Source organism: Chionomys nivalis, chromosome 14 (assembly GCF_950005125.1).
Source record: "Chionomys nivalis chromosome 14, mChiNiv1.1, whole genome shotgun sequence".
Lineage (NCBI taxonomy): Eukaryota > Metazoa > Chordata > Mammalia > Rodentia > Cricetidae > Chionomys > Chionomys nivalis.
In genome coordinates, this window is record NC_080099.1 from 47,691,610 (window position 1) to 47,706,536 (window position 14,927).

At 43.5% G+C, this 14,927-nt stretch overlaps 1 protein-coding gene across 5 annotated transcripts in view; it reads left to right on the forward strand.

The window, feature by feature from the left end:
- The window catches only part of Fam13b (family with sequence similarity 13 member B), a 61,836-nt gene that overhangs the window by 5,866 nt on the left and 41,043 nt on the right, over positions 1-14,927 (forward strand). For 4 of the 5 annotated variants that reach the window (XM_057788596.1, XM_057788591.1, XM_057788593.1 and 1 more), the window contains exons 1-6: positions 1,529-1,835; positions 9,175-9,341; positions 10,736-10,924; positions 11,336-11,548; positions 14,164-14,341; positions 14,652-14,793. In XM_057788596.1, coding sequence (XP_057644579.1) covers positions 10,768-10,924; positions 11,336-11,548; positions 14,164-14,341; positions 14,652-14,793 — 690 coding nt within the window. In that variant the 5' untranslated portion in view covers positions 1,529-1,835; positions 9,175-9,341; positions 10,736-10,767. Of the gene's footprint in view, positions 1-1,528; positions 1,836-9,174; positions 9,342-10,735; positions 10,925-11,335; positions 11,549-14,163; positions 14,342-14,651; positions 14,794-14,927 lie in introns of those variants that run through there. The other variant, XM_057788592.1, reaches the window with a different exon arrangement.

A 14,927-nucleotide genomic window follows, 5' to 3' on the forward strand; every position in this document is an offset into this window, starting at 1 on the left:
CTTTAGAGCAGTGGTTCTCAGCATGTGGGTCGCGACCCTTCCGAGGTTAACCGACCCTTTCACAGGGGTTGCATTATCAGATAGCCTGCATAGCGGAAATTTACACGGTGATTCCTAACAGTAGCAAAATTAGTTATGAAGAAGCAACAAACATAATTTTAGAGCTGGGAATGAGCACACACGAGGAACTTTCTAACGGGTCACGCATCAGGAAGGTTGAGAAGCACTGCTCTAGCGCCATCTATCCATTCAGCTCCCGCAGGGTATTCTTACTCAGGTTCTGTGGTTCTAGACTTCTTGTGGACCCCACCCTTCAGTTATGACAGCATCACCTGGGCATGTGACCTTAGGTTACAGATAATTTCAGTCTCTCTGATGAAGTCTGGGAGCCACTTTGGTCTCTGTAACATTTGCAGAGAGATCATTGCTGAGGGTGACTTATTTTTTATAAATCTTTGTGGGTTTTTGAGACAAGGTAGTCCAGGTTACCTTAAACTCATTATGTAGCCCAGGGTGGCCTTGGACTCCCAAACCTTCAGCCTTTAGCCTGCAAATGCTGGGACGGCAGGCAAGGGGTACCACATCTGGCTGATCACTTTTTATAAATCTTGTGCCAAGGTCCGTGATTTTTTATTTTTTACACTTTCCAGGTTACTGACTTCTGACAAAGGCAGGTAGGTAGGAATTGCGGTGGTTTGCTTTTATTATTTTTGTTGTCTTTTTAAGTAGCTCAGGATGGTTTTGTACTTGCTATATAGCCCAAGTTGGCCTCCAACTCGAGGTGATCCTCCTGCCTCAGCTTCCAGAGAGGGATGCCACCACACCCCTGCAGTGGTTTATATTTTAGAGACAACTATAGTTCACCTTGCCAAAAACTGCGTTTTTCTCAACGTAAGCCCTCAAAGGCCTTAACAGAAGAGACGACCTAGTCACATTAAGGGTGTGAGGGCGCTGCAAGGTTGGTCTACGTGGCCACACAAGGAAGGTCATAATCCTGGGATCATAGCTTCTGTCTTCCTGCCTTGTAGCTCTGATTTAGCATCTGAAGTTCTCTGTGAGTAAGTAGCCTATTAACTTCCATATTCCGATCCCTCCGGGCACCGCGCTCGGAAATCTCTCCGGAGTCTAGGTCAGGTACTTAGGTAGAGCGGGGTAGGGGTGTGATGGGGCGAGGCAGAGCCCCAGAAATCCCTCATCCGACCCAAATCGCAAGCAAAAGGCAACACTTGGGTCTGACAGGCAGCTTCCTGTGACGGTTTATGCATCCTCACCGTAAGGGTTTCCAGAACCTTCTACGGAACTCGGGACACAGCTCTGCAGAGACCAGGCGCCCTTTCCCTTCTGTGCCTCCTTAATCCTCTCCTTCCCAACGTTCCCGAGTCGACGACCCCCAGCCCTGGCTCGCGCCTGGCACCGGACCAAGGAACCTACAAGTGGGCGGGCCAGAGCCGCCGCAGTCCAGAGCCGAATCCGGGTTGACCTGGGCGCCGCGAGCTCGCCCCGCCTCCCGCGTCACTTCCGGCCCGGCCGCTCGCCCTCCACCCTGCTCCCCTCCCGCTCGCCGTTAGGGAGGCTCCGCGCCTCAGCCACCACCGCCTCCGCTGCTCCCGCCCCCTTCTCCGCGTCTGCCGCCGCCGCTGCCCGGGGTCTCCGGGGGTCGCTACCGGGCTGGCCCTGCGCCACAGCCGTCGCTTCAGCCTCGCGCCGGAGGCCGCCTCTGGTGGAGACCCGCCGGCCGCCGTGTCACTTCGGGCCTCCGTTCTCGCCTTGTCGACGTCGCCAAGGGTTCTGGAGAAGCGGCCGAGGCCGGGGAACGGGGCTTCGCGGTTCCAACGGTGGGTAAACGGGCGGGTGCCCGGCATCGCGCATGCGCCGCTGTCTGCCGCGGCGGCCCTCCCCCCCCCTCCCCTCCGAGGCCGCCCGGCAGCCCCGGGTCCCACCCGCGGTGGCCGCTGGGCGCTGCGGGTTGGGGTCTGGGAGGTCGAGGCACAGCCCCGGTGGACATTCAGTCGAGGGGGCTCCTTTTCCGCTGGGAAGGGGAGGAAGAGGCGGTGGCCCTTGCTTTCGGGGGGTGTGGCAGCCTTGGCTTTGCAGCCGCTGCAGTGCGTGCAAGCGGGCGTGCGCCTCAGCTCCCGGCCTCGCCTGCGCCCCGCTTCTGCGCCACCTCTGCGCCCACTTCCTCCAAGCTGGGCAGAGGAGTTGCTGCGGGGGTGGGGTGGGGAAAGTGGTTTATTCCGGGCTCGACTGCGCCCCTTCTTAAGGTCACGGGAGATGAGTGGTTGCTGACTTCCTTAAGTCGCGCAGAGACCATAGCCAAAATTGGGCTGTTGGTGCCCGGGGACCTCATTTAGAACGCCCTGTGCCAGAGCCAGGCCCGAGGGGTCCCTGCGCAGGGCGTCGAGTTTCAGACGGGGCGCCTGGCTAGATAAGCTTCTAGGAAGTGGAATCCGTTGGCACACTCGCCTAGTGGGAATTGTTAAACTCTCTTTGTTTGTAATCAATTAAACCCAAACTGACTTAGAAGAACTGTTGCATAATTTCATCCGGTTTCCTCTTCGGCTAGGAGGAAGCCAAACTGAAAAGGGCCACCACAGCTACAGAATATTTGTCTATGTAACAGTAGATAGCGGTGGCTTGGAAGTTTGTAGGAGATATTAAAAGGATAGTTTTGAATATTAACTTTCTGTGTTCGGGTTAGTGTGAAGGTGTGCCTCCAACCCCCGCCCTGTCACCCCACCGCTACCCCCATCCCCTTTGTAACCTCAAAGTACTGTTTGACCTGGGTTTTCACAAGTACTGTGCGCTTAGTAAATACTTGTTCTGGTCATTACTTGTTTGCCTTTTAGGTACCTTCTCTTTTCTTTTTTTTTTTTTTAAGATTTTTATTATATATATATATACATACATATACACACACGGTATTATATATATTATATATATACAGGTTTCTTCCTGCATGTATCCTGCAGTACAGAAGAGGACACCAGATCTTATTACAGATGGTTATGAGCCACCATGTGGTTGCTGGGAATTGAACTCTGGACCTCTGGAAGAGCAGCCAGTGCTCTTTACTTCTGAGCCATCTCTCCAGCCCCCTCTTTTCCTTTTTTTTTTTTTTTTTTTCCGAGTCAGGGTTTCTCTGTAGCTTTGGAGCCTGTCCTGGAACTCCCTTTGTAGCCCAGGCTGGCCTCGAACTCCCAGAGATCCGCCTGCCTCTGCCTCCCGAGTGCTGGGATTAAAGGCGTGCGCCACCACCGCCCGGCTCCTCTTTTCCTTTTTAATTAGGGTATTTTCTCCAGTTTTACCAGTTAGGTGTCACAACACAGCTGAAGTCCTTGCCGTGTGTAGAAGGCCTATTCTAGTGGCATTATTCTTCGCTGGATAAAGTAGCTTCATTGTAGTATTTTTTTTTTTTTAATTAAAATGTTTTAGGATAGAAAGTGGCTGAATTAAGCCGGGCGGTGGTGGCACACTCGGGAGGCAGAGGCAGGTGGATCTCTGTAAGTTCGAGGCCATCCTGGTTTACAAGAGCTAGTTCCAGGACAGGCTCCAAAGCTACAGAGAGACCCTGTCTCCAAAAACCAAAAAAAGAAAAGAAAAGAAATGGCTGAATTAAATAGTGATTTACCAGTATGTCATCATCAGTAAACTGACAGTTCTCTTCTAAGACAGGGTGTCAGGTAGCCCGACTGACCTCACCCCTTCTCTATCTAGCCGAGGAAGAATAACCCTGCCCCTCCTGCCCCTTCCCAAGGGCTGGGATCAGAAGCACACACCACCATGCTAGGCTTCAGATTCTTAGACAAAAAAAAGTTTGTTGTGCAGTGTTCTTGTCTCCTGGCACATACTGCAGGTCAGAGGACAACTTTCAGTTCTGTCTCTTTATCCTCTGGGTGGGTTCTGGGATGAAACCAGGTCATCTGGTTGATGGTGAGTGCCTTTCCCCTTAAGTCTTCTCGTCAATCTTCAAATTATTTTTGAAAGCATTATAGTAAATATATACCTAAAACTTATCATTGCACAATTGACATACAATTTTATTTTTGATATGACCTTTGTGTACACCTAGCTGGTGTCACTCAAAAAATCTTACTGAAGCTTCCTGAATGTTGGGATTACATTACAGGTGGGCACCACTACATCCAGCTGTAACAAGTGTTTTTTTCCTTCTTCATAGAACCACCAGGTTCTACCTATAGCATGTGCACATATCCCCTCCCTCCAACTACAAAAACAAATTGTGTGTGCACGCTATTTACAGGGCTTCTGACAGTTGAATCTAGGTGTTCTCCCTCCTCCCTTCACCTCTGTTGAGATGACCAGCTTGTATCACCTGTTGCTGTGGTGTTGGGGACTGAGGAGGGCTTTGTGCATGTGAGGCAAGCACTCTGTCTACGGAGTCACATCTTCAGCCTCTCCTGTGCCCTATCTACGGAGTCACATCTTCAGCCTCTCCTGTGCTCTATCTACGGAGTCACATCTTCAGCCTCTCCTGTGCTTTTGATTATCGTTTCCTAAAGGCTGATAGTAGGCAACTGAACATTTTTTTTTTTAAACTTAAGTGTAAAAGTAGGCTTACGTGCATGGTGTGTGTAGTGGAGACCAGATCCCTGGAACTGGAGTTCCAGGTGATTGTAAACTGCCTGGTGGGTCCTCTGGAGGAGCAGCTGGTGCTCTTAACTGCTGAGCTCACTCAAGCTCTCATTCCATCTTTTTGTAGGTTCTGGGATTTGAACTCAGGTTGCGAGGCTTGTGGGGCAGGGAGCACCTTTCCCTGCTGGGCTGTGGCTGTCTCTGAGCCATCTCGCTGGCCCAAGGATAGCTTTTCTAAGCTTAGAAAAGAGAGTCCTGGATAGGGTTCTCTTGCTGGGGTGAAAACACCGTCACTCACAGTTCAGGCAGGGAAGGGTTTATTTCACCTTACTGGTCAGTCTTTCACCGAGGGAAACCAGGGCAGGAACTTGAGGTGGCACTGAAGCAGAGGCCATAGGGAGTGCTGCTTCCTACCTGCGCATGGCTTGCTCAGCCTGCTGTCTTACACGACCCAGGACCATCTGTTGGGACAGCACCTACCACAACATCAGTCCTTAATCAAGAAGATGCACCGCAGCCCTGCCCACGAGCCAGTCTGGTAGAGGCATTTTCTCAGTTGAAGTTTCACCTTCCAGATGGCCCTAGCCTATGGCGAGGTGACAGAGCTAAACAGCCAGCAGCACACTTCCATTTGCATATTTTGGGAGAAGTGTTTATTGCAAACCCATACCTATTTTTTGTTTTATATTTTTGGTTTTTTTAGACAGGGTTTCTCTGTGTAGCTTTGGACCCTGTTCTAGAATCCATACTTTTTTTTTCGTGTTGAGTTATAGGTGAAGTTAGTCTTTATTTTCTGCATGAGTTAAATCTTATTTGAAAATCTAATATTTCTGAACATGAATGAATTACTGTAATTTTATATAATATTCTGTTTTACAGATAAGCAGCAAAGAAGCTGATTTTATATCCAAAAAAGGTTCTCAGCCTAAGTTTAGTTCTCAACTAGGCACATGAGTACCAAGAATGTGTTTCTGTCGCATCAGTATTAAAAAGGCATATCTGATTACACACCTTTATTTCTAGTACTTTGGAAGCAGAGGCAAGCATATCTCTGTGGGAGTTTCTAGGCCAGTCTTGTCTATGTATTATTAAGTTCCAGGTCATCCAGTACTACATAGTGAGTCACTCAAAAATAAAAAGGTAAAATCTCCCCATTAAATGAAGACCCTATTCTAATCAATGAACAAGTGTATTTCAGAGACCACTTGTTTATCAATAAAGTATTTTTGTAGCATGCTAAGAACGTGGGAGGAGTTTACTACTGTAGGAAAAGGAAGGATGGACCCACGCGAGTGAAGTGGGACTTCTCCAAGAGAGAACAGGAAGTTCGTTTATGAGTAGCTGATTTTTAACTAGAAATGGGAACAGTGAAGGGTGTGGAACAGAGTGTAGTGTATGCCACATTACAACAATCACCCTGTGGCTTCATGATCTCAAGGGAAACGGAAGCAGCAGTTTTAGTGAGATCTGTATTTGTTAGCTGGAAAGGACATCCACGTAAGAGCTAGCTGCACCTTGTAGTCACAGGCTCAGGACTTGACCAGTCTTCAGTTGAGCATTTTCTTCTTTTCCTCCTTATCTCACAGGATAGTTGGAGGATTCCAATGGGTAGTGAACTGGAAAGTACTGGAAATGACAGCATCCATTCAAACAATTGGATTCTAGTTGGTCAGTTTAGAAATGTGGAAACAAACATGAGGTAGTCTTTGTTGTTGATTTGCTCGAAGCTCACAAAACAAATGATAGTCCTGATCATTCTTTGTTTGTGGAGTTTAGGTTTGGACCCATGGTCTTATGCATATCAGGTTGGTGCTCCTTTTGCGTATGTGCCAATTTTGTGTGTGTACATACTTGATGTGTACATGTGGGTGTGGATGCTAGTGTACCTGTGTGAGTTTTCGATTGAAGGCCAGAGACAAGTTGGGGCGTTGTTCCTCAGGAGCCATCCACTTTGTTTTTTGAGACAGTCTTTCGCCAGGAGCTGGGGCTTGCAGATTATATACTAGACTAGCTAGCTGGTCTGCCATTGAGCCCCTGGGATCTGCCTGGCTCTACCTCCCCAGCACTGTGGTGCCATGCCTGGCTTTTCCTATGGGTGCTGGGGATGGAACAAGGGTCCTCATTCTTGTGGGGAGAGCACTTAACTTTCCAGATCCCACCCCTCTTTTTATTTTCAGAGGAACTTTTTGCAAATTGTGTAAAATGAGATGAGGAAAGTTTTCCTCTCTGGGAACCCATTTGTCTACAGTAAGAGAATTCCTCTAATACCCTTTTCTGATTAAAAACAAGTAAATTGTAGTTTTATATTAACAATAAAAATGATAAACTATTCTATTCAGTCATGGTTTCACATGCCTGTAATCCCGGTACGTGGGAGACTGAAGCAGAAGGATCTTGAATTTGAGGTCTTGATTATATAGCATTACCCTGTCTCTAGAAAGAAAAAAAATAGTTTGGAGAAGATGGTTCAGTGATAAAGAGCACTTGCTCTGCAGAGCACATAGATTTAGTTCTCAGCATTCATATTGGGGGGCTCACAATTGTGTCTAAATCGACTCTAGGGGATTGATCCAACACCTTCTTTTGGCTTCTGTGTGTGTGTGTGCGCATAGATAATCTTAAAAATAATAAGGGGCTGGAGAAGTTAAGAGCCCTGGCTGCTCTTAATTCAATTTCCTGGGTCCTGAATTCAATTTCCAGCAACCACATGGTGGCTCACAATGTCTGTAATGAGATTTGGTGCCCTCTTCTGGTGTGCAGGGTTACGTGCAGGCAGCACTGTATTCATAATAAATAATAATAAATCTTTTAAAAATATTAAGATAAGGTTATCTTCTTCAAGTCCTGTTCCTCTTAGACCTTGGTTGTGGTCTACCCTGAAATTAGATGTCAGTATTCTAGGTCACTTATCTCAAAAGTAAGGTCTGACATTTGGACAGGCAAAATAACTCCTTAAAGTACATGTCTATAGTATTGAGTTGACTGCCTTCTGTAGAGCATGCTGCATTTAAATTCACAGAGATCTGCCTGCCTCTGCCTCCTGAGTGCTAGGATGAAAAGCATGTGACTGCACACTCAGCTTTATTACAATTTTCGTTTCATTCTTTCTGTGCCTCTTTGTGTCTGACTTGTCCACCCACATGTGTATGAGGAGGGTGTTAGGAGAAATCTTTGAGGAGTTGGGTCTCTCCTAAGGCTCGAGTTGAGGTCATTAGGCTTGACAGCAAGTTCTCATGCTGAGTGTCATGACTCTGGAGATGGATATCCTGCACATGAGATATTTATATTATGATTCATAAAGTAGCAAAATTAGTTATGATGTCACAATGAAATAATTTCATGGTTCCAACCAATTAGGAAGATTGAGAATCACTGTTCTAGCTCCTTAAGTTCCTTAATGTGTTACGTCTGTGTATGTTAGCGTTTAATGTATTGTTCATTACTCTGCTTTAGAAATGCCAGGCGACATGTCCTTATAACTCCCCTCCCTGAAATTACAGAACTGTGGGCAGTGGAAAACAGTTGAGAAATTTTATGCGTTTGAATGATTAGATTTGACTGGGAGACTGAGGCAGAATAATTTCTGTGAGCTTGGGGTCAGCCAGGTCTGCAGAGTGAGACCCTGGGTTTTTTGTTGTGGTGGTTGTTGTTTTTGTTAAGGTTTTTTTTTTTAGTACCTAACTAGGAATAGTTGTTAGATCCTGTAACCCCAGCATTCTGTGGTGGAGACAGGTGGGTCCAGGAGCTTATTGACTGGTCAGTCTACCTGAACTGAAAGCTTCAGGTTCAGTGAAGAAATTCTATCAAAAAATAAAATTGGGGGGGGGGGGGGGGCTGGAGAGATGGCTCAGAGGTTAAGAGCACTTACTGCTCTTCCAGAGGTCCTGAGTTCAATTCCCAGCAACCACATGGTGGCCCACAACCATCTGTAATGAGATCTGGTGCCTTCTTCGGGCGTGCAGGCATACATGGAGGCAGAATATTGTTTTTGTTTTTTTTTAAATATTTATTTATTCATTATGTATACAATATTCTGTCTGTGTTACCAGAAGAGGGCACCAGACCCCATTACAGATGGTTGTGAGCTACCATGTGGTTGCTGGGAATTGAACTCAGGACCTTTGGAAGAGCAGGCAATGCTCTTAACCTCTGAGCCATCTCTCCAGCCCCCGAGGCAGAATATTGTATACATAATAAATAAATCTTTTTTTTTTTTTTTTTTTTTTTTTTTTTTGGTTTTTTCGAGACAGGGTTTCTCTGTGGTTTTGGAGCCTGTCCTGGAACTAGCTCTTGTAGACCAGGCTGGTCTCGAACTCACAGAGATCCGCTTGCCTCTGCCTCCCGAGTGCTGGGATTAAAGGCGTGCGCCACCACCGCCCGGCTAATAAATAAATCTTTAAAAAATAAAATAAATGTATCTGTGATGTGTGTGTGCCTGATTGCACTAGAATTCATTAGGAAGCTAAGGATGACCTTGAACTCCTGATCTTTTAAAAAAAAAATAAAATGGGGAGTGATTGAAGACTTTAGACAAACACACATAAGGATGAGAATTGAAACAGTTGTTTTCTTTTCTTGTAGATTAACTGCTGAAGTACTGATCGAGTTCTGCGTTTCTTCAATGAGGAACTACAGGCTGATCTTCTGCCATAATCTCAAACAACCATAAATGACAGAAGGATGCTTGCTCAGTGAGGGTAGCTGGTGCAGAAGCCGTTTTTTAAACTTAGGTGTTTAAGTACTCAAAGGTAAGCTTTCTCAGTGGCAATTTTCTGTAAGTCTGCAAATCAATGATTCTTGTGGTTAGCTGCTGTTTGATTAACTTTGAGATTTTTATTTAATTAGCTGGCACCAAGTGCATCAAAGAGTAGATGTTGCTTGTATAAGACTATGTAAATTTATGGTTATCTTCTTGTTCCTAAGTTCATTTCTACCATTCCTGAAAATTGGTTGGATTGTTTCTTGTTATGCTATGGTGCCCTTGATCTAGCTAATACAGCTGATTCAATGTTAGTTTGAAACTTAAGAATCTTGGGATTCATCTTTTATCTGGCATATCAGTACTTGAAAAAGTGTTTCTTTCTTTTTAAAAGATTTATTTATTGTGTATACAGTGTTCTGTCTGCATGTGCATCTGCAGGCCAGAAGAATGCGCCAGACCTTACTTCAGATGGTTGTGAGCCACCATGTGGGTGCTGGGAATTGAACTCAGGACCTCTGGAAGAGCAGCCAGTGTTCTTAACTGCTGAGCCATCTCTCCAGCCCCCTAGTTTTTCTTTCTTTTAAGATAAATCTTTTCTCCTTTTGTTTAGTGAATGGATTTTTATTGAGATCAGTTAGTTATTTGGACTACTTGTTACCTAATGCTTCAGATACTAGAGACTCACTTGAGGCATTGTCTCCTGGCTTTACGGGTCTTCCTCCTACAAGGAGGCAACCATTTCTTCTGAACTAGCCTGGGGGTCTGGAATTTTTTGCCTCACTAAAAGCGGAAGCTTAGAACTAAACATTTTTCCTTTCTGGAAAAAAAGATGAGTTACAGCTGCTCTTATAGAACGAAATGATTATTCTTGTTCTTATCAGGCCTCAGTTTATAAAGTGATTGATAGCTAGACATGCCATATATGGTTGTATCCTAGCAGTTAGGAGGCTGAGGTAGAAGGATTTTGAGTTTAAGCGCAACCAGAGCTATACACTGAGACCATGTCTCAAAAAGGCCCATTAGTTTACAAAAAGTGATTCTTTTTCTGATTACCCACTTTGTGAATTGAGGGTTCAGAGATGGATTAGGTTTGCCTTCTTCCTACAACTGCAATATTACTACACTTTCAGAGTGAAAGTTGTCTTGGGGCAAATTTGGCCCTTAATTATCTTGGGATATTAATGTCATTTTCCACAAACTTTTGGATGACCTTTGACACTGTTAAAGTGTTCAGATATCACAGAGCATTCAGACCAGATTCTACTGAAATTTGTTTGTAGACTGTATCATGGGCCTGATAAGCAGAACATATTTAAATAGTGTACATTCAGGTGTAAAAGCATTTTTCTTTAATGTATTTACTCAAATAATGCCGCCTGTTAATTATTATAGTCTTTTTTTTCCTTTTTTCTATTTTCTTTTTTGTCTTTCATTTGGCAGAAAAGAGCTTTGATCTCTGGCTGCAAAAAGATATGAGGAAGAGCTCCTCCCCTTCCTTGAGTAACTGCAACTCCGATCTTGCTAACAAAATATTTGGAATTCCACTGGATGAGCTGCAGCAGGGAGGACATCCAGACAATGAGGTTCCGTTCATAGTCCGCCACGTTGTGGACTATATTGAGGAACATGGTATACATTTCCTTACTTTGAGGGCTAGCTTTTGTTGTAATAAACACAACTATCCCTTTTTGGTTTTGATTTAGTTTTTTTCTTGGTATGGATAATGCAAAGCATGAAGAAACAGTATAAACTGTAAGGCTGTAGTATATTTTCCTTAAATTGATTTACCTAGAAATGGCAGCTGCCCAGCTGAGAACATTTTTAGTTGGGGTAATAGAAACTTTTTAAATGGATATAAGGGTGGGATGAAGTAGACTATCCCTTGGAGATAGTGTGTTGCTAGATGACCAGTTTGCTTTTTTAGCCAAGTCTGGGGAGCCAGGAAAGCCTTTCCAAAAGCTTAAGAATTTTAAGTTGAGAATGAATATATGTGGCCAGGCAGTTAAGTTGCAGCTTAATTCTTACCTTGAACCAACATAGGAGGTCTGGAGCAACAAGGGCTGTTTCAAGTCAATGGGAACGCTGAGACAGTGGAGTGGCTTCGACAGAGATACGACAGTGGAGAAGAGGTGGATTTGGTTAAGGAAGCGGATGTCCCCTCAGCCATTAGTCTCCTTAGGTTTTTCCTGCAGGAGCTCCCTGAGCCCGTCATTCCTGGCAGCTTGCATAGTCACTTGGTGCAGCTTTCTCAAGGTAACAGTTGGTTCTTTCTTATTTATTTATTTATTTATTTATTTATTTATTTATTTATTTATTTATTTATTTATTTTAGATTTCTGCCTCCTCCCCGCCACCGCCTCCCATTTCCCTCCCCGTCCCCCAATCAACTCCCCCTCCCTCAGCAAACAGTTGGTTCTTATTTCAGTTATTTATTATTAGTTTAGAGTCCTTTTAGAAATTTGATATGTGGTCAGTTAGTATAGAATTTCAGAGATTTTTTATTTTCTCCATTGCTCTTTGAGTCTTATGTGGTATAGTAAAGGCAATGACAGATTCTTAGATCTTTGTATTTGTTTACAATTTTTAAATAAGTATTTTTGTGTATATGATGTGTGTATGTATTTGTGTATGAGAATGTACATGTACTACGGTGTGTGGACATCAGAGGACAGCCTTGAGTGCTGTTCCTCACCTTCCCACTTTTACATGGATTCTGGAGACCCAAACACTCAAGGCATCAGGTGTGTGTGGCAAGTGTTTTATCACAGAACCATCTCTTTAAAAAATTATCATTTAGGGGCTGGAGAGATGGCTCAGCAGTTAAGAGCATTGCCTGCTCTTCCAAAGGTCCTGAGTTCAGTTCCCAGCAACCACATGGTGTCTCACAACCATCTGTAATAAGGTCTGGTGCCCTCTTCTGGCCTGCAGGAATACATGTAGACAGAGTATTGTATACATAATAAATAAATTAATTAATTAAAAAAATTATCATTTATTTTGTTGTGTGTATGGATGTGCACGCTACAGTATGCCTGTGTAAGTTAAAGGACAACTTGCCAGACTTGATTCTCTATCATGTAGATTCTGGGTATTAAGCTCAGACTGTCTTGCTGCTCTCCCTTCCCTGATTTTTTTAGAATTGATGTTATTGAGCCAAAGACACAAAAAGGTATTCTCTTGGGAAGGTTTCTAGATCATTGGACACAAATTCTATTTATTTATTTATTTAGGATTTTCGAGACAGGATTTCTCCGTAGCTTTTTTGGTTCCTGTCCTGGAACTAGCTCTGTAGACCAGGCTGGTCTCGAACTCACAGAGATCCGCCTGCCTCTGCCTCCCAAGTGCTGGGATTAAAGGCGTGCGCCACCACCGCCCGGCTCTTAATAGATTCTTATAATTGTTTCCACCAGTTATAGGCATGATGTTTTAAAAAACACTAAAATTATAAAACAATTAAATATAACATAAGAATAATAAAATCATGTGGTGGTTTATGCCTCTAATCCCAGGCATGTTCCATTCAGGTATGACTTCAGAGTACTGGTGTATTTCAATGGACAGTTACTGATATCACAAAGTATAGGAAAGTTGTTGCATTTAAAAATCTTAAGTAAATCATGTGACTTTCCCCCTCCTGATAGACTTTGTGTATGTGTGAATACATGTGTATGGAGGCAAGAGATTGATGTCAATTGTTGTCTTCAATCATTCTCTACCTCATTTTTTGAGACAGAGTCTCTCATTGTGTTTAGAGCTCTGGCTAGCAAGCCCCCGGGTCCTCTGGTCTCTGTCTCCCTGGTCCCGGGATTACAGGGGTGTATTACTGCATTTGGCTTCTTAAGGGGATATTGGAGACCTGAACTCAGGTACTTAGTCTTGTGCAGCAAGAGTTCTGCTGATTTAAGTGGTCTCTCCTGACCCTGATAGACATTTTAGACCTCTGTTATCTTCCAGAAACGGCCAGTATTATCATGACAGTAGATAACCTTTTACCATTTTTTTTCTGTAAGTTAATTTTAAAAATCTGCAGAAAAATTAAAAAAAATGAAAGTAATAAATTACTTCATTTTTAAATATATCTGAGAAGTTCTCCAAAATTAGACCATCATCCATTATTGGGGTTTCTCAAGGCCCCATTTCTGTTAGTAAAAACTTACTGACGTAACAAACACAAGGCCTTGCTTCTGTAACCACATTCACTTGGTAAAAATGAAACCAGAGCCAGGTATGGGTGGTTTGTGCCTGTATCCCCAGCACCAAGGCAGGAGGATTGCCAGATTTGAGGTCAGCCTGGGTCAATCAGTCTAGGCTATCAAGTGAGGCTGTCTCAAAAACAAAAACCAAAAAGTTTTGAGGAGAAACCCAAGTGAGAAACAGAAACCTTCCTTTCAATTTAGTTGGACCATACTGTGTAGGTTGATTGGTTCTTTTCTGAATCCTGTCACCCTGTTCATTTCTTATTTTCTTCATTGTTCGCATAGGAGATTGTCATTGATCCTTACTTGCTTGTTGATGGCAGGTCAATCAATGTATTGTGACTTCTTAGAGTTGGCATTAAATGGAAACAGTAGTGTAATCATGCAGGAGACAGTATGATGAGAAAAGTTAGAGGCCTGTGAGTGCTAGGTGAGGAAAACATCCTACAGTAATTGAGGCTGAATCCTTCTCCGCCTCCCCCTTTCAAACTCTTCTTTGACTTAATTAAGTGAAATGCAAAGCCCTAAGGCGTTGGCCTCTCCAGAGGAAGTGAAGAGGTTTTGAATTATAGTAAAAAAAAAAAATGACGTGGGTGGAGTAATGTGAACCTGGCAAAATATCTGAGCTTGACTTTTTACTTCATGAAGAAAACCTGTCATTATGTTTTACAGATCATAATAATGAAGATGAATTTGGAAGAAAGTTGAGGTTCCTCTTGCAACAGCTTCCACCTGTTAATTACAGTTTGTTAAAGTTTCTGTGTAGGTTTTTAGCCAATGTAGCATCACATCATGAAGAAATTTGGTCTGCAAATTCTTTGGCTGCTGTTTTTGGTCCAGATGTCTTTCAGTAAGTTATTTCACAACTTTGTTTAATTTAAAAAAATTTGGATTTGTGAAATGGGATCACTATATCGTTTCCCAAGAATCATAGGATTCTTGGTGAACCATTATTATTTTTATTTTTATAGTCTATCTGATTAATTCTCACAACATTACTGTGTTCAGGGTACAAATTAGGTGGGTTTTACAGATGGGAAAACTGAGGTACGGAATGATGACATAAATTGCTCAGTCTCATAAAGTGACTCACTGGGTCTTTTCTCATTTTACCTGTAATTAATTTAAGAACTCAGCTCAATTTAAGCTTTTATTCTCAGCATTTACACGGATGTGGAAGATATGAAAGAACAAGAAATTGTGAGCAGGATAATGGCGGGACTTCTGGAAAATTATTATGAGTTTTTTGAGAATGAAGAGGAAGATTTTTCATCAAATGATCTGAGTTCAATTACTGAGCAGGTGAGCATACTTAACATTCGATTTCTTAGAAAATATTTGTATGAGTGTGCTCTTAGTGACTTGACAGAAACATAATTTACCTCCTAAACTGAGGTGGTTCTTTTGGTTATCTTTGTAATGAATGAGCTACACAT